The sequence below is a fragment of the Nansenia antarctica genome (genome assembly GCF_963989245.1).
Source record: "Nansenia antarctica genome assembly, chromosome: 5".
NCBI lineage: Eukaryota > Metazoa > Chordata > Actinopteri > Argentiniformes > Microstomatidae > Nansenia > Nansenia antarctica.
The window spans coordinates 55,370,060-55,386,331 of NC_137690.1; the positions used below are offsets into that span (position 1 = coordinate 55,370,060).

The 16,272-nt window shown below is 42.6% G+C and overlaps 1 protein-coding gene across 1 annotated transcript; it reads right to left on the reverse strand.

The window, feature by feature from the left end:
- Positions 1-3,427: 3,427 nt before the first annotated feature.
- On the reverse strand, positions 3,428-13,214 carry LOC308157371 (piwi-like protein 1; the record flags this gene model as incomplete). Its single annotated transcript, XM_080530919.1, has 20 exons — positions 3,428-3,544; positions 4,028-4,175; positions 4,286-4,411; positions 5,998-6,151; positions 6,317-6,387; positions 6,488-6,591; positions 7,514-7,714; positions 7,819-7,891; positions 8,234-8,421; positions 8,646-8,760; positions 8,885-9,002; positions 9,104-9,230; positions 9,328-9,436; positions 9,676-9,873; positions 9,975-10,055; positions 10,717-10,838; positions 11,453-11,667; positions 11,829-11,957; positions 12,412-12,514; positions 13,146-13,214. The coding sequence occupies 20 exons, from the start codon at positions 13,212-13,214 to the stop codon at positions 3,428-3,430; spliced, it is 2,568 nt and encodes an 855-aa protein (XP_080387045.1).
- Positions 13,215-16,272: the final 3,058 nt, after the last annotated feature.

The window sequence follows — 16,272 nt, forward strand, 5'->3', positions numbered from 1 at the left end:
TAAATGTATACATTTACATAAGATTTGACCATCAAGACCCTACAGTAGCCTCAATTCATACAGCCATGTTGGTACAGCCATGCGTAACGGCGAAATCCTGTGGGCAGAATTAATTCCTACAATATGTTGGTAATTGATGTGTATAAGGATTCTTAATGAACTCACCGACACCGCCCCTGGTGGCCCAGTCTCTTGACCGCGTGCAAGACCCCTCGACCTTGCTCTGGCTCGACCCGCCATTTTAGGTTTTGGATTACGGTAACACTGGAGTGGAACTGGAAGAAACATACAAATTAAACTTCTCATTCTACAATTTTAACATAGCAAAGTTTGACATGACTACCACGTGTACATTTGAACACAGTTAAAGACAGTCACGAGCACATGTCGCGACCACATACTGGCGCAAAGTGCTGCTGCACGAGGCAAGAGACCAGACGTAGCTAGCTAACTAACAACCACTTTGTAGTTCATAAATTAGCTAATGGTGTCATCGTTGCTTCTGTAGTCTACAGTTAAAATTCATTGCTTTAGATGTATTAATTACTAACTGGCTAATATTATTGAACATTTAAACATTGCGTTAGAACAGGCGGCCATTGCGTTAGAACTAGCTCGCTAAAATCACAACTGGACTTGAAACCATCTCGTGTGGTTTCTCAATTAAAAGCTTATATTCTTTAATTACTTTGACAGTGATTATCTGGCAGCATGTAAGGTCATAAACATCGTGTAGCTAGCTCTATTTTCTAACAGAACGCCTTAGATGTACTTACATGGTGACTTGACTTCTTTCAACTCTCAATTGTCTGCGAGACGAACTGTGTCAGGTGATTTATAGGGCGCATCACCCTGTGTATCACTGCGCACGTCATACAATTCTCCTGTCATTCATTGGTTCACAGAATACTGAATTCTATAAATATTTTATTTATTCAATACACGGGCATTATTTTCGACTCAAAGGAAGTAAAACAAATGTCTTACTATACACTGTACATATACTCTTTGTATAGTAGGCTTACTAGGCTATACAGTTGGGTAGGAGAGAGAACTATATTTTGGTAGTGTAATAGCGCAGTAATCACTACGACCATGGACATTTCGGGAGACAGCTCCCTCCCCTTTTCATAATCTCGTCACATGCGATTTGCTCCAATCTAATTATGTCCACTAGTTGGTATAGTCCGGTTAATATGTGAAAAAATAGTTCACTTTTTCATAAAAGCACCAAACTTGGTACACTTGTACAGTTTGTTGTCCTGAACATTTTCAGACGTGGAGCCCTCGCAAAAACTCCTCCTTAGTGGCCATGGCGGGCATTTTCCTTTCCGCCATAGCCGCATTGTGCTTCATATCTCCTCAACCAAACATGATAACACAGAACAGGTGATGTCTACCCCCATGTTTTGAAGGTCAAGGATTACAATGATACCATATACAACATCATAAAATGTTCTGGTGAATAGTTAGTGGTGAAATCAGTGACGTTGTGACTGAGAATGATTAAAATGAAATCGCAATATCTGAGAATATGCATATTCAATTTTCATAATATATTTCATATAATAATTTATTTACTATAGTTCTCTAAGTCCAGAATTGTCTATTAGGCTATGAATGTAGGTATTTCAGTTGTTGCACCTTACTTGGAAAGTGTTGACAGAGTGGATGTGGTGTGGGACTGCTATGAAGCATTAATTAATTAATTAAAAATTAAATTAAATTACAATAAAAAAGTATAATTAATTAATTAATTATGAAGCAAACAGCTTAAAGTCCCAGACAAGACAGAAGCGAGGAACGGGCACAAGAACAAGAGTGGATGGAAAAAACAAGATAGACTAGTGCAGAACACAAGAGGCAGATGGAGAGTAAAACCCAAAGCTGGGTGTATTTATTGACTCCGGGGAATAGGGGCAGAGCTTCTATAGTGAAGCAGGCAGATCAGGAGGGTCAGCAAGCAGGGCAGGCAGGTAGAGAGGGCAGGCAGGGCAGGGCAGTGCAGGCAGAGAGGGCAGGCAAGTTCACTCCAAAGTGCTCTTCAGGTAGCTCAGGGGTGCAAACTGGTGATGGCCCAAAAAGGTGACACTTTTTGAGCACTAGCGGTGGTAGATGGATAGCGCTAGCACTGATGGTGGTCTCACCGGCGGTCCTAACCTTAACACCCACATAATTATGTTGAAAACAGGTTGTTTACTGTGACTGTGTCCTCCACACTGTCTAGAATTGTACCTAGCTGCATGAAGCTAAAAGTTATTTCAACAGCAGCGGAGTTTAGCAGACAGGAAGATTAGTTAGAAGAATAGTCATCATGTGACTTGGATGAGACGTAGACCCCCCCCCCCCCCCCCCCCCACCAAATATATTTTTTGCAAATCTACACGATTCACGTGGATGACCTATTTTGAAGTAAAAACTGCTAATTTAGCAGAAATGTGACAAGTTTGCCCCCCTGCATATATGAGGTAACCACCACAATGACTGTAAGGGCACTAATAAGTAAAGTATTACATTATTTTTCTCTCCACCTCCTTCAAACCAACCTCATTTGCCTCCCGAGTCTTTTCACTCTCTCATTCAACAACAAACGAAAAATAAACAAGGACACAATCTTCACAAACTGTTACCCTTTTTATTGTAGTCCTCAAATAAACTGTAACGATAAAAACAACAGGGTGGTAACCATAATATTTAAAATTGTAAAAGAACAAAAACATTAGACTGTAAGAAATTAAATTAGATTGCCATCTTCGATGCCGTCCCATGTGTCAAAACGTGTGTGGAGCTATTGCATGTCCTTATTTGGGCGAAAAGAGAGAGGGCAGAGGGCCTCTGGGAACAAATTTGTGTTTGCAATTGTCCAGAAACCAATCAGGAATTTAGGAGGTACAGGATGGGGCATGGCCAAATCAGGGAGAGCCAATCACAGGCTAGTGTTAGGTCACCTGAATGCACAGATGCAGAGGGGGACAGGGGGACAGAGAAACCAATCAGGCTTGGCATTATTCTGCTTAAGCATCAACACTTCATAGTTAATAACAGTCTCTCTGGTGAAGTATAGAGCAGCCTGCAGTAGAGATGCACATCAGTAAGCCCTGCTGCGTGCACGTACACACACACACACACACACACACACACACACACACACGTAAGAACATAGAAATTGAAAGGGAAGAACAGACATGGTTCTAAATTCCACATAGTTTTTAAACATGGACCCACCAACATCAACATGAAACATAGTCTAACAAATAAAACCCATTGGATTCTTGAGTCATAACATTGTTAACTAAAGCAACAACCAGTCAAACACTCCAAACCTCAGCCACACATACGACGAGTCCTCATCTCCATACTCTAGGATCTAGAACTCTGCTATGAATAACAAATGTCCGCTCTACCCAATGTAGTAGCTGCTCCCCTCTCACAGGTAGTAGAGGAAGTCATCCAGCTTCATGTTGGGCTCTCTGTGGATGCTCTGTCCCACCAGGAAAGCAAGCTTGTGGGCATACTGGCAGGGTGCAGGCACTCGGATGATCCCCTGAAATAATTGGGGGAGACAAAATCAACGACAATTTATGCATCAAAAAACAACTTGCATGCCTGAAATGGGAAAACCATATGTAAATACAGTATGTTTGATTTCATAACCAATATGGATACGTATCAGTAGGTTTAAGATGTGTTTCAATGTGAACTACACCCTGTTCATGCCTGCATTTGAATTACTGACCAAGAGAATAGTTTAAGCAGACTTTTACCCTGTAATTTTGTGCATTTGTTGTTTTCATTACTCTAAAGTAGACATATCCACACACAAAGAATCATGTTATAAAACAATCTCTGAGTAAATATATCTCGCTTTGAATGCCCTGATGTTCCAAACTCCCAAGATCCCCCCCTCTCTCCCCGTCACAACAGACCTCACACGTTTTGATAGCTATGATGCAGCTGCACACGAAATAATGAAAGTTCGGGTAAACCTCCCCTTTAAAACTACTACTGGAAAGACAACCCAGCATACCTGCCAGTTGAAGTACATGTGGCAGAGTTTGTAGGTCAGTTTCTGCATGTGGTCAGGCTTCAGTCCACTGCTGTCATACACCACATTGTAGTGGGTTGGGGAGACGCTTCCCTGTCTAACAGCTTGGCTGACAATGAAGAAGTCGTACCTGAAAATGGGAAATTGCAACTGTAGCCACCGTTTTAAGACTGGATAAAGCAGACATAGCACATCTCTGAAAAAACAACATATTTTCTGAATTGCGTATTGAATCGATACCATTCTGGGCGGGTGACCTCAGTGTCGATGACTGTTCCAGGGGATGGGTTGGCCATCTTGCCGCCAACTTGGGCAAAGAACCTGGAACTGATCCGCTTCTTCACAACCACCACTGTGAGTTTGGGTCTAGGAGGGGAAGAGAGAAAATACGATCAGAATGATTGGTGATTGAATGTGTTAAAGGGAACCCTGGTTATTAAGACACAGTGTTTCCTCTATATGCATTGATTCGTGGCGGGCCGCCACAAATACATTTTCTCCGCCACTAATTGATTCAGGCTGCGCAACGAGAAAGGCAGCGAGGAATTATGATCGGAGAATAGAAAAAGAAAAAGCAGATTTAAGCTAGATTTAGGCCGCTTTCAGACCTACATTTCGTTCCGATTTCGTTCCGATGTTGCAATTAACCTCGTCGGCAACGCGCTTGCAAAGCAATTTTGTGATTGGTCAGAATTTAGCGGATTTCAGGAAATCCCTCTCCTCTCCCTTCGCTCGTCGCCGGTCCCTTTAATCCCGTATCCTAATCGAAAATGCAACATCAGCGACGACTGTGGGTTATTGCATTTACTGCTGTTCTCTGGTTCATGTGCTTATACCAGTGCTCAGTATACAAGTATTTTAAATGAACATTCGTAATGTAGTCTCTGATGTTCATGGTCAACTAAATCAGGCTATTTTGTGAAACAAATAATGTTCCCGCAAATGGGTTAACCGAGCAGCCTCGCACCTAACGCTAGCATCGAACTATAGCATAAACGTTGGTAAATGTCATAAACGACACAGTATTGGCAGGGGAAAAGAAGGGGAGTCGAATCTTTATTGACAACGGATGCTGGAAAAACATGCAGCTAAAATTCAGGGAACATTTGGACAATAAGAGACACAAGGTGTGGTCGCATGGTCTAATTACAGGGCAATATGCGCGGGGCAACAATTATCTATAGCCTCTAAAATCACCACGAACAGAACGGCAGAGGTACGGGTAAGCAGGGCTCATGTCGGTGTCATCAAAGGTAAAAGTTGGTTTTCTTTAACTCAGCTGATAGCATTACCTTGCTGTTGGTTGTTTACCGAATGCTCCATCTAACTGTCACACTGTGATTTTACTTGTGTAAATAGTTAATGAGTAACTTTAGACGGTTTTGTGCGTGTACTCTCATGTAGGCTTGCAATACTTTGTATTGATGAGCTGATCTTTCATTGTGACTGTAAGTCGCAAGTTTATATTCTACGGATGTTGTTCAGTGCTGTATGCGCGTTCCCGGTTCCCTGTGTACTTCATATTCGATGAGCTGATGATCTTTCTCTGTGTGTGTGTGTGTCTTGGGCGTATCTGTCAGTCACATGTATATGTTCAGTGCTGTATGCGCGTTCCGCATGTTCTGCTGCAGCTGTAGGATATCTTGGTATTTGATCACCTTCTATATAAAAATCACCGGTTATTTTTTATTTTTTATGTTGCCACCCTTTAGTTTTTGGTGAAATTACGTCTTTGTTTTGAGCGCCAGTGCGCGTTTCATGTGCGTGCAATTATTATTTTTTTACCACTCCGCCACTAATGTGAAAAATCCTAGAGGAAACACTGAAGATATGTAGGCCTTAATACACTCTAATTGCCATCTCGTACTAAAATATGTTGGTAGAAAGACATGAAAAATTTTGATTATGTTAGAAATCCTCAATTAAGGTGTAGGTCCTTAAGGTCCTCTTACGTGTAGTCCTTTCCCATGGTGCTGATTGAGTCCAGGATCTGTGGCACTTCGTAGTTGACCACACTCTGCAGCATCCCGTCCCCCACTCCGTCTCTGTAGATAATGATGCGTGAGGGCAGGCACTGGTTGTGCTTCAGCCAGGCCTTCAGTGCACCTGGGAAAGAGAGCCTGCACTTAGGATACTAGGGATCATTCTCATGCTTCTCTGAGGGATTATATTGAAAAGAAGACTTGGAAGACATTGTTACAATGTGGCAGTCAGTGGTCAATTTTGATATGGTATCTTATTTGAAATGCTTTGTTGTTTCATTGAACTTGCCTTGCAGAGCCACTTTCAAGCCATCCATGATCTCCTGACCACGGCTCTGAACCACACACTTGGAGAACCACCTGGAAAACAAGAGGAATCAGTTGGTACTGGCTACCAACATTGGTGGTAAAGAGCACATTCATAACCCAAGGCCATGCTTCTCCATGCTCATCCACATACCTGGACATGCCCTTGTTGAGACTGGCCACCAGAGCTCCAATGGACCTGTTCCCTGCAGCTATGTCGTGGTAGCAGTCAATGCCCACGATCATCAGCTGCTGGAGCTGTGAAACAGAGGCAGGTGAAGTTACACCTTACAAAGTTTGGTTTAGCACATGCTTCTATTGAGATACATGGGGTGGAACATAAGATTGTGGATGGAGATCACATAGGTGTGAAATGTGTGGTTGTAGAAATAGAACACGCTGTAGAAATTGTACCTGCACCCATGTGAGGTAGTCAGTCAGATAAATGTTATCCACATTAAAAAGGGAAAGTTTATCCAAAATTCATGTTCATGTGTATTTCTGGTCAATCCATAATGCATACCGTCTCAAACTATCATCATTTCAAAACGTATCATAGCTATCAAAACTCAAAGTCTATGTTTACTTCCTAAAAAAGCCCCAGAGTTAATATAATCTGGAATCGGGAATCTTGAGCAATTTGGAACATCAGGACTGATGACGGCATTCAAAGCGAGATATCTTGACCGTTTATATATATACTGTATATCTTCATCGTTTTTTGGGGGGGAAATTTGTTTTTCAGATTTTATCCCCTTTTTCACCCAATTTGGTATCCAATTGAACCCAACCTAGCATCCAATTATCCCCTGCCTATTGCGTAGGATCCGCCGCACGACCCCGTGGCCGGCAGTCCCAGAGGAGATCGCCAGGCAGACTAGCTGACTGGCTCCTCGAGCCCAGCACCGTTATTCCGGCACCCCGGGGGCGCTGTTGCGCGACGGATCCTTGTCCGGAAATATTCCTATACCGCCCTCGGGAGCGGCCGCTCAATATGCGCTCCCTGTGTGTGCCCCGGCCATATCCGGGTCTGGCGAGCTGGGATTCGACAACAAATAATAAAATTCCACTTTAAACTTATCATGAGCATTGGTCTGTATGTGCACAGCCGTTTTTTTATATAATGGGCCCCAACAACATTTGTGACTTTGGGTTTATTTCAATTCACTGTGCGACTTACTGGGATCTCCACACTCCAGAGCTCTCCTCCCATCTTGCAGTTCATCTGCAGGGCAATCTTGGTGGCCACAGTCATGACGACCTGTTGGCGGGAAAGGGTGCGAGCCAACACACACTGGCTGGGGGTGGGACAGTCCACACACAGGTACTTCTTCACACTGTCATACTTATCCTTCCTGTTGCTGGGGAGGATCACCACCACCTGAGGAGGTAACACACATGCTTTAGTCCTCATTCAACACCTAGAGGTGGTTACCTGGACACAGATTAAGACGATTGCTAGACATGTTATGCTCAGAGACTAACCATCTGGGTGGTCTCTGTAACGTTGTGCTGCAGAGCCCTGAGCAGAGACTCCTGGCGGTCCTCGTACTCCACCCTGTACACAGACCAAAACTGTCAAAGCACTGGGACATCTAACCAATGGGACTTCCACTGATGATAACATGTTCATTTTCAGATAACACCCAAGTATGATTGGCAAAGAATACTCAAGGCTTTGTAAAACACCTGTGGTACAATACTGCAGCTTAAAGTGCTCATTAACTCAAGCTTGGAACCTTAATTCTAGCTGTGCCCATTCACAGCTGGACTCACCGTTGTAATTAACTTAGGTATCATATGTTGCTCCCTGCCACTAGGTGGTGCTATAGCACTGTGTGTGTGTGTGTGTGTGTGTGTGCCTCCTTCCAGTCTCCTCCAACCCAGAGTGAGAACTCACATAACAGGCCTCTGCATGCGGATGCCCATGGGTGGGGACACCTTATTTAAGCCGTCCAGGAGGGCGTGGGCTACGTCAGCGTTGCGGTGGGTAAAGAACATGATCCAGTTGTCCAGTGGCCGGCTGCTGATCAGGGGGATCCCCCTCATTTCTTTGGACCAGTCTGCTGCCCAAGCGTTGTAGTCGTACTGGGAGACAAAAGAAAAAGAAAAAAAAAGGTTTTTGAGTTTGTTGCAATCACAGATTATGACAGGCATATACATGCAAATACATGACCAGCAAACATTCTTGTTTGGAGCTAGATCAGTACATGTTGCAGTAAAACAGAAATGTTTAGCAAGAGCTTCAAACTGCAGGTAACAAGTACTGTAATAAGCCACACTGGGGACATCATTTCTGATGTATTCAATACCGATCTGGATCCTTGGATAATCCTCTCAGTAGGGAGGACTCTGCCTGTGAGGTTCAGGAGTTTGTTGTCAAAGTTGAGCCCCCAGGTATTAATTTCAGCCTCAGCCTCAGGGTTCCTGCAAGGTGGTCAGTTTTGCAATCAACGTTGTGATATCAATATTGTAACCACTTAAAGCTGGGGTGTAGAGTCAACATTACATCAGTGCAAGGCATAGTCAAACCATATAGAGTGTGACGTACTTGTGGATGTTATTGACAAAGCGATTGAGACGCTGCTCCCTCTGCTCTGGGTTCAGTCTGGTGTGGGTGGCCAGGTCCTTCATGATGTTGAAGTCACTGCGCATCTTGTCCGTCAGGCCTATTAAAAAAAAAAAAAAAATAGCAGTGTATATAATACTAAAATAAATACTGTCCATAAGTAGTGTTTGTGAGGTTTCTCTAGTGTCAAGTCAGTGGTACCTGTAAGGTAGCAGAACTCAGGGATGAGCATGGCTGGGCCAGGGGGCGGCCCCCCAGAAGGGCCCATCTTCTTCACATGGCTTACCAGAAGGGCCTGCCGGTTGTCGGTGATGTCCAGACTATATTGCTGAATGAAAGTGTTAAATCATAATGAGTTCAGTGGTTACTGTGACACATGGTCAGTGATATGGTCTGATAGTTTAAGTTAATGAGACAACACCTACAGTTTTGTAGTATTCTTTGAAGGAGATGTCAGAGTCCCCTCTCTTGAATGTGTTAGTAGGAGTGTGGTCCCATGCGATATCATCAATCCTGTAGGTCTTGTTATTGTACCTGAGAGAAAAAATTCCCATAGACAGTTGGTTGTTATAAATGTGAATGTTTCTTTGCAACAATGTAAAAGTGGTTATTATAAGGTTGAATAAACATTTAGTTTTTTTTTTTTAAATAAATATGAATATGCACAAATCTAAGTAGAGCTTAGTGCTTAGTACCTACTCTGCATTACTGTAAAGCGTTACCGTAGAGAAACAACAGTTGTATCTCTGCGTTCATCTAGTGGTGGGTCTTACTTGGTGAGGACAATTTGGCCCACCAGCTCCTTGGTGCAGGCCTCCATGAAGCGCTGGTCCCCACACTGCTGCTTGAGATTGCCCATGAAAGCGAGCACTGTTTCACTGCGCAGCACCTTGTGGCTCACATCCATACTTAGCATGATGCCCGACTCATACTGCAGGATGGTGGTGGTGAAGCCAGGCCAGATGGTCAGTCTGAAGAGCACATGCATACAATGAAGGACACAACAACATCTTTATTCTGTCTCTTTTGTCTTTATGGGTAAAACCACTGCCGAGACAGGTAAGGCACAGACCTGTGCTGTGGGATATTGAGTGGTTCATTTGGGTCGTAGTAATGGCGTCCAATTTGTTGCATGTTTAGTATCCGCAGCACCCTAGAACAAACAGAGAAAAACATTTTTACAGACAATGACGGAATAGAGACCGACAGAGAATGAATGAATGAATGAATGAATGAATGAATGAATGAATGGTCTTTATTGTCATTGATATAGTACAGGTACCAAACAACGAAATTTGGGAGGGGGGGCTCCCCTGGTGCTAGGAAAAAAACTAAAAACAAGAAGGGAAAATAGCTGGTTTACATAAATAAAGGCTATGTACACTATCCACTATACTATACTATACAAATTAAAACACTGTGCTGTACTCTATGCTATGCTATACCTATTCTAACATTTCCTATCTCTGAACCTTATGTACCCGAGGGTTGTCATATTGCACATAGTGTTATTGCACATTCATTTAAAGTGTCGCAGTTTGCAGATTTGAAATGTTCACAGTTGTGTTTCAGTATTGCACTTGATTTCAATCTAGTAGCTGCCATCAAATTGTCTAGATTGTCCAGGGCCTAGAACCTAGGTCTTTGCTGTGTTCAGGGCCTGAATGGCCCTGGGGTAGAAGCTGAGCTTCAGTCTGTTTGTCCTTGCGAACATGGTCCTGAACCGCCTGTCCGAGGGCAGCCGAGCAAAGAAACGTGAGTTTGTGTCTTATTATAGGTCAACACAACCATAACCTTTCACTGGGTGCTCTGACCTTCTGAAGATGATGTTGTAGAACTGCAGGCACACTGGAGAGGTGGGTGGCAGCTCATTGGTCAGAGTGATCGTGATCTGGACATCCTCTCCATGGTTGGTCCGAGACTGAAGTACAGTTTCCTACAAAATACAATGGAAGCTCTGTGTCAAGGTTTCTCAATGAATTACAATTAGAACATGCTTCTCAAAACAGCATGTGGGAGCTGATCCATTAGATGTTGTGTGGCCTGTAATTGTCCTGTGGCTTCTATGTGCTTGAAATGTCGCTGCCCCCATAAGTGTGTATGTGGTGTTTGTTGTAGCCCCTTCAATCACCTCAGCTTGCTTACGTGTTTTTTTTGTCAAGTGTGATGTTGGGGTACCTTGTCTCAGCCACGTGTTCTTAGAATATTTAAATGTTTTATTTTAACTAATGACGTTACTTTTCAGGATGCCATGTTGCAACTGGCCGGGGACTTCAGCTGAAAATTAGCCGACTAGGCTAACGCTGCCTTTTTTACTGTATTTTATATGGTTCATGTATTTGGATTGTCCTCGATATAATAAACTAATAAACTAAACTAAACTAAACTAGATCATACTGTAGTTAGTATGTTTTTCACTCTTGCTCCAACAATTAACAGTTAACTACTTTGACAAGTTCTTACATGCCGTTTGGTAAATTATGATCTTAGTCTATCACAAATCCGAGTGATAGAGCCATCAGAAGAACCGAACCCTCTCGTGTACTGTACCCGGTTCTCAAGTCTGTGAGGCAGGAAGAGGAGGGCTCCATCAAAGGTGCGGGCTGAGCCTAGCGTCTCGTTATGATGATACAAGAGGGCAGAACGCAGGCGGCGGGACTCTATGGGGGGCTTGTAGTCCACATGGTACTGGTAAAGCACCCACTGAGGGCGGGAAAGGATGCGGAAGAAGTTGGCTTTCAGTTGAATAGGAGAGCCAGAGGACCCTGAAGACATATCACAGATGACAGCATTATATTACAGAAAACAGAACAATGACATTCTTCTGCAATGGGTTTAATGAGGATTTCATACATGGATTTATCATGTTGTTCATTATTCTAAAACTACACTATAATTGTGACCATGTAATGGCTGGCTAACACACCAGTCTTGGATTCCTTGACATGCTCCATGGCCTGCCTGGTGTTGATTCCTACATCATGGAAATCACCACGGCGTCCACCCCTCTCTCCGATCTTCACCTGCTGAAAGCCTGAAGATATCTTAAGAAGATCTGTGGAAACAAAGGGCAGAGAAATAATGCAGTTTCACTCACTCTCATTTCACATTAAACACATTGATTGAACACATTTCAAATGTAAAATGTTAGGCTTGACTACTGGTATAGGAGAGGAAGAATTAAAAGTAAAAGTGCACTTAAGGCTTGACAGGTAGACCATATGCGCAGAAAGACATGATTAATCAATGCTTGCAGTAACGTTTCTGTTCACTGTTTTCGTTCCCTCAACTCTCAAATCCGCTCGCCATGAACAAACATTTGAACAAGTTACAGAAGCAACTGCGTTCCAGACAAACTCGACCTCCAACTCAATGGAACGCATCATACACTGAAAATTCACTGGTGCATATTGAACCGTGGATGGCGAACCATACAGTTCAATATAAACAGAGAACCGTTGCACCCCTAATATGCATTAGCTACTTTAAATGACCATAGAACACAGCACCTTCTGAGGACACAAGTCCCGGGGCAATGTTCTGTCTTCCACGACCCACAAGTTGACCCTCAGAAGTGGAGTGAACTGGCCGTGCTTCCTCCTGAGGGGGAGCCTTTAAGAAAAAACATTAAAATGTAATCAAAAATACTTTATTGAAAGCCCTTACCAGTTCCTATAATAACTCATGTTTCATATCAACAACACTCCACAAAATGACTGTGAAAACTCATAAAGGTAAGTGAAGTAATCTTAACCACTCAATTAGCAGTGCAAGAGCATTCAAATACAGTCAGAACTGAATTAATGATATGCCTAAAAACTATTACAGTGACAGAATACAATAGTGACCTTATAAATTCAGCATTACATTTGTTGTCTTCTGGCAGAGATGCCATCATAGGATTATTTAGCCTGATCCATTCTCATCCTATTATATTTATATCGAGGATACACTACACAATTTATAAAATCTTCACACCGGAAAACCTCTGACATTTTGTGATCACCCTTGCCCAAATTATTGTGTCTTGCTGTTGCTCTCTCCAAGATCAGGGGTTCTCACATCACACATTTAAATGTATACATTTACATAAGATTTGACCATCAAGACCCTACAGTAGCCTCAATTCATACAGCCATGTTGGTACAGCCATGCGTAACGGCGAAATCCTGTGGGCAGAATTAATTCCTACAATATGTTGGTAATTGATGTGTATAAGGATTCTTAATGAACTCACCGACACCGCCCCTGGTGGCCCAGTCTCTTGACCGCGTGCAAGACCCCTCGACCTTGCTCTGGCTCGACCCGCCATTTTAGGTTTTGGATTACGGTAACACTGGAGTGGAACTGGAAGAAACATACAAATTAAACTTCTCATTCTACAATTTTAACATAGCAAAGTTTGACATGACTACCACGTGTACATTTGAACACAGTTAAAGACAGTCACGAGCACATGTCGCGACCACATACTGGCGCAAAGTGCTGCTGCACGAGGCAAGAGACCAGACGTAGCTAGCTAACTAACAACCACTTTGTAGTTCATAAATTAGCTAATGGTGTCATCGTTGCTTCTGTAGTCTACAGTTAAAATTCATTGCTTTAGATGTATTAATTACTAACTGGCTAATATTATTGAACATTTAAACATTGCGTTAGAACAGGCGGCCATTGCGTTAGAACTAGCTCGCTAAAATCACAACTGGACTTGAAACCATCTCGTGTGGTTTCTCAATTAAAAGCTTATATTCTTTAATTACTTTGACAGTGATTATCTGGCAGCATGTAAGGTCATAAACATCGTGTAGCTAGCTCTATTTTCTAACAGAACGCCTTAGATGTACTTACATGGTGACTTGACTTCTTTCAACTCTCAATTGTCTGCGAGACGAACTGTGTCAGGTGATTTATAGGGCGCATCACCCTGTGTATCACTGCGCACGTCATACAATTCTCCTGTCATTCATTGGTTCACAGAATACTGAATTCTATAAATATTTTATTTATTCAATACACGGGCATTATTTTCGACTCAAAGGAAGTAAAACAAATGTCTTACTATACACTGTACATATACTCTTTGTATAGTAGGCTTACTAGGCTATACAGTTGGGTAGGAGAGAGAACTATATTTTGGTAGTGTAATAGCGCAGTAATCACTACGACCATGGACATTTCGGGAGACAGCTCCCTCCCCTTTTCATAATCTCGTCACATGCGATTTGCTCCAATCTAATTATGTCCACTAGTTGGTATAGTCCGGTTAATATGTGAAAAAATAGTTCACTTTTTCATAAAAGCACCAAACTTGGTACACTTGTACAGTTTGTTGTCCTGAACATTTTCAGACGTGGAGCCCTCGCAAAAACTCCTCCTTAGTGGCCATGGCGGGCATTTTCCTTTCCGCCATAGCCGCATTGTGCTTCATATCTCCTCAACCAAACATGATAACACAGAACAGGTGATGTCTACCCCCATGTTTTGAAGGTCAAGGATTACAATGATACCATATACAACATCATAAAATGTTCTGGTGAATAGTTAGTGGTGAAATCAGTGACGTTGTGACTGAGAATGATTAAAATGAAATCGCAATATCTGAGAATATGCATATTCAATTTTCATAATATATTTCATATAATAATTTATTTACTATAGTTCTCTAAGTCCAGAATTGTCTATTAGGCTATGAATGTAGGTATTTCAGTTGTTGCACCTTACTTGGAAAGTGTTGACAGAGTGGATGTGGTGTGGGACTGCTATGAAGCATTAATTAATTAATTAAAAATTAAATTAAATTACAATAAAAAAGTATAATTAATTAATTAATTATGAAGCAAACAGCTTAAAGTCCCAGACAAGACAGAAGCGAGGAACGGGCACAAGAACAAGAGTGGATGGAAAAAACAAGATAGACTAGTGCAGAACACAAGAGGCAGATGGAGAGTAAAACCCAAAGCTGGGTCTATTTATTGACTCCGGGGAATAGGGGCAGAGCTTCTATAGTGAAGCAGGCAGATCAGGAGGGTCAGCAAGCAGGGCAGGCAGGTAGAGAGGGCAGGCAGGGCAGGGCAGTGCAGGCAGAGAGGGCAGGCAAGTTCACTCCAAAGTGCTCTTCAGGTAGCTCAGGGGTGCAAACTGGTGATGGCCCAAAAAGGTGACACTTTTTGAGCACTAGCGGTGGTAGATGGATAGCGCTAGCACTGATGGTGGTCTCACCGGCGGTCCTAACCTTAACACCCACATAATTATGTTGAAAACAGGTTGTTTACTGTGACTGTGTCCTCCACACTGTCTAGAATTGTACCTAGCTGCATGAAGCTAAAAGTTATTTCAACAGCAGCGGAGTTTAGCAGACAGGAAGATTAGTTAGAAGAATAGTCATCATGTGACTTGGATGAGACGTAGACCCCCCCCCCCCCCCCCCCCCCACCAAATATATTTTTTGCAAATCTACACGATTCACGTGGATGACCTATTTTGAAGTAAAAACTGCTAATTTAGCAGAAATGTGACAAGTTTGCCCCCCTGCATATATGAGGTCACCACCACAATGACTGTAAGGGCACTAATAAGTAAAGTATTACATTATTTTTCTCTCCACCTCCTTCAAACCAACCTCATTTGCCTCCCGAGTCTTTTCACTCTCTCATTCAACAACAAACGAAAAATAAACAAGGACACAATCTTCACAAACTGTTACCCTTTTTATTGTAGTCCTCAAATAAACTGTAACGATAAAAACAACAGGGTGGTAACCATAATATTTAAAATTGTAAAAGAACAAAAACATTAGACTGTAAGAAATTAAATTAGATTGCCATCTTCGATGCCGTCCCATGTGTCAAAACGTGTGTGGAGCTATTGCATGTCCTTATTTGGGCGAAAAGAGAGAGGGCAGAGGGCCTCTGGGAACAAATTTGTGTTTGCAATTGTCCAGAAACCAATCAGGAATTTAGGAGGTACAGGATGGGGCATGGCCAAATCAGGGAGAGCCAATCACAGGCTAGTGTTAGGTCACCTGAATGCACAGATGCAGAGGGGGACAGGGGGACAGAGAAACCAATCAGGCTTGGCATTATTCTGCTTAAGCATCAACACTTCATAGTTAATAACAGTCTCTCTGGTGAAGTATAGAGCAGCCTGCAGTAGAGATGCACATCAGTAAGCCCTGCTGCGTGCACGTACACACACACACACACACACACACACACACACACACACACGTAAGAACATAGAAATTGAAAGGGAAGAACAGACATGGTTCTAAATTCCACATAGTTTTTAAACATGGACCCACCAACATCAACATGAAACATAGTCTAACAAATAAAACCCATTGGCCTTGAGTCATAACATTGTTAACTAAA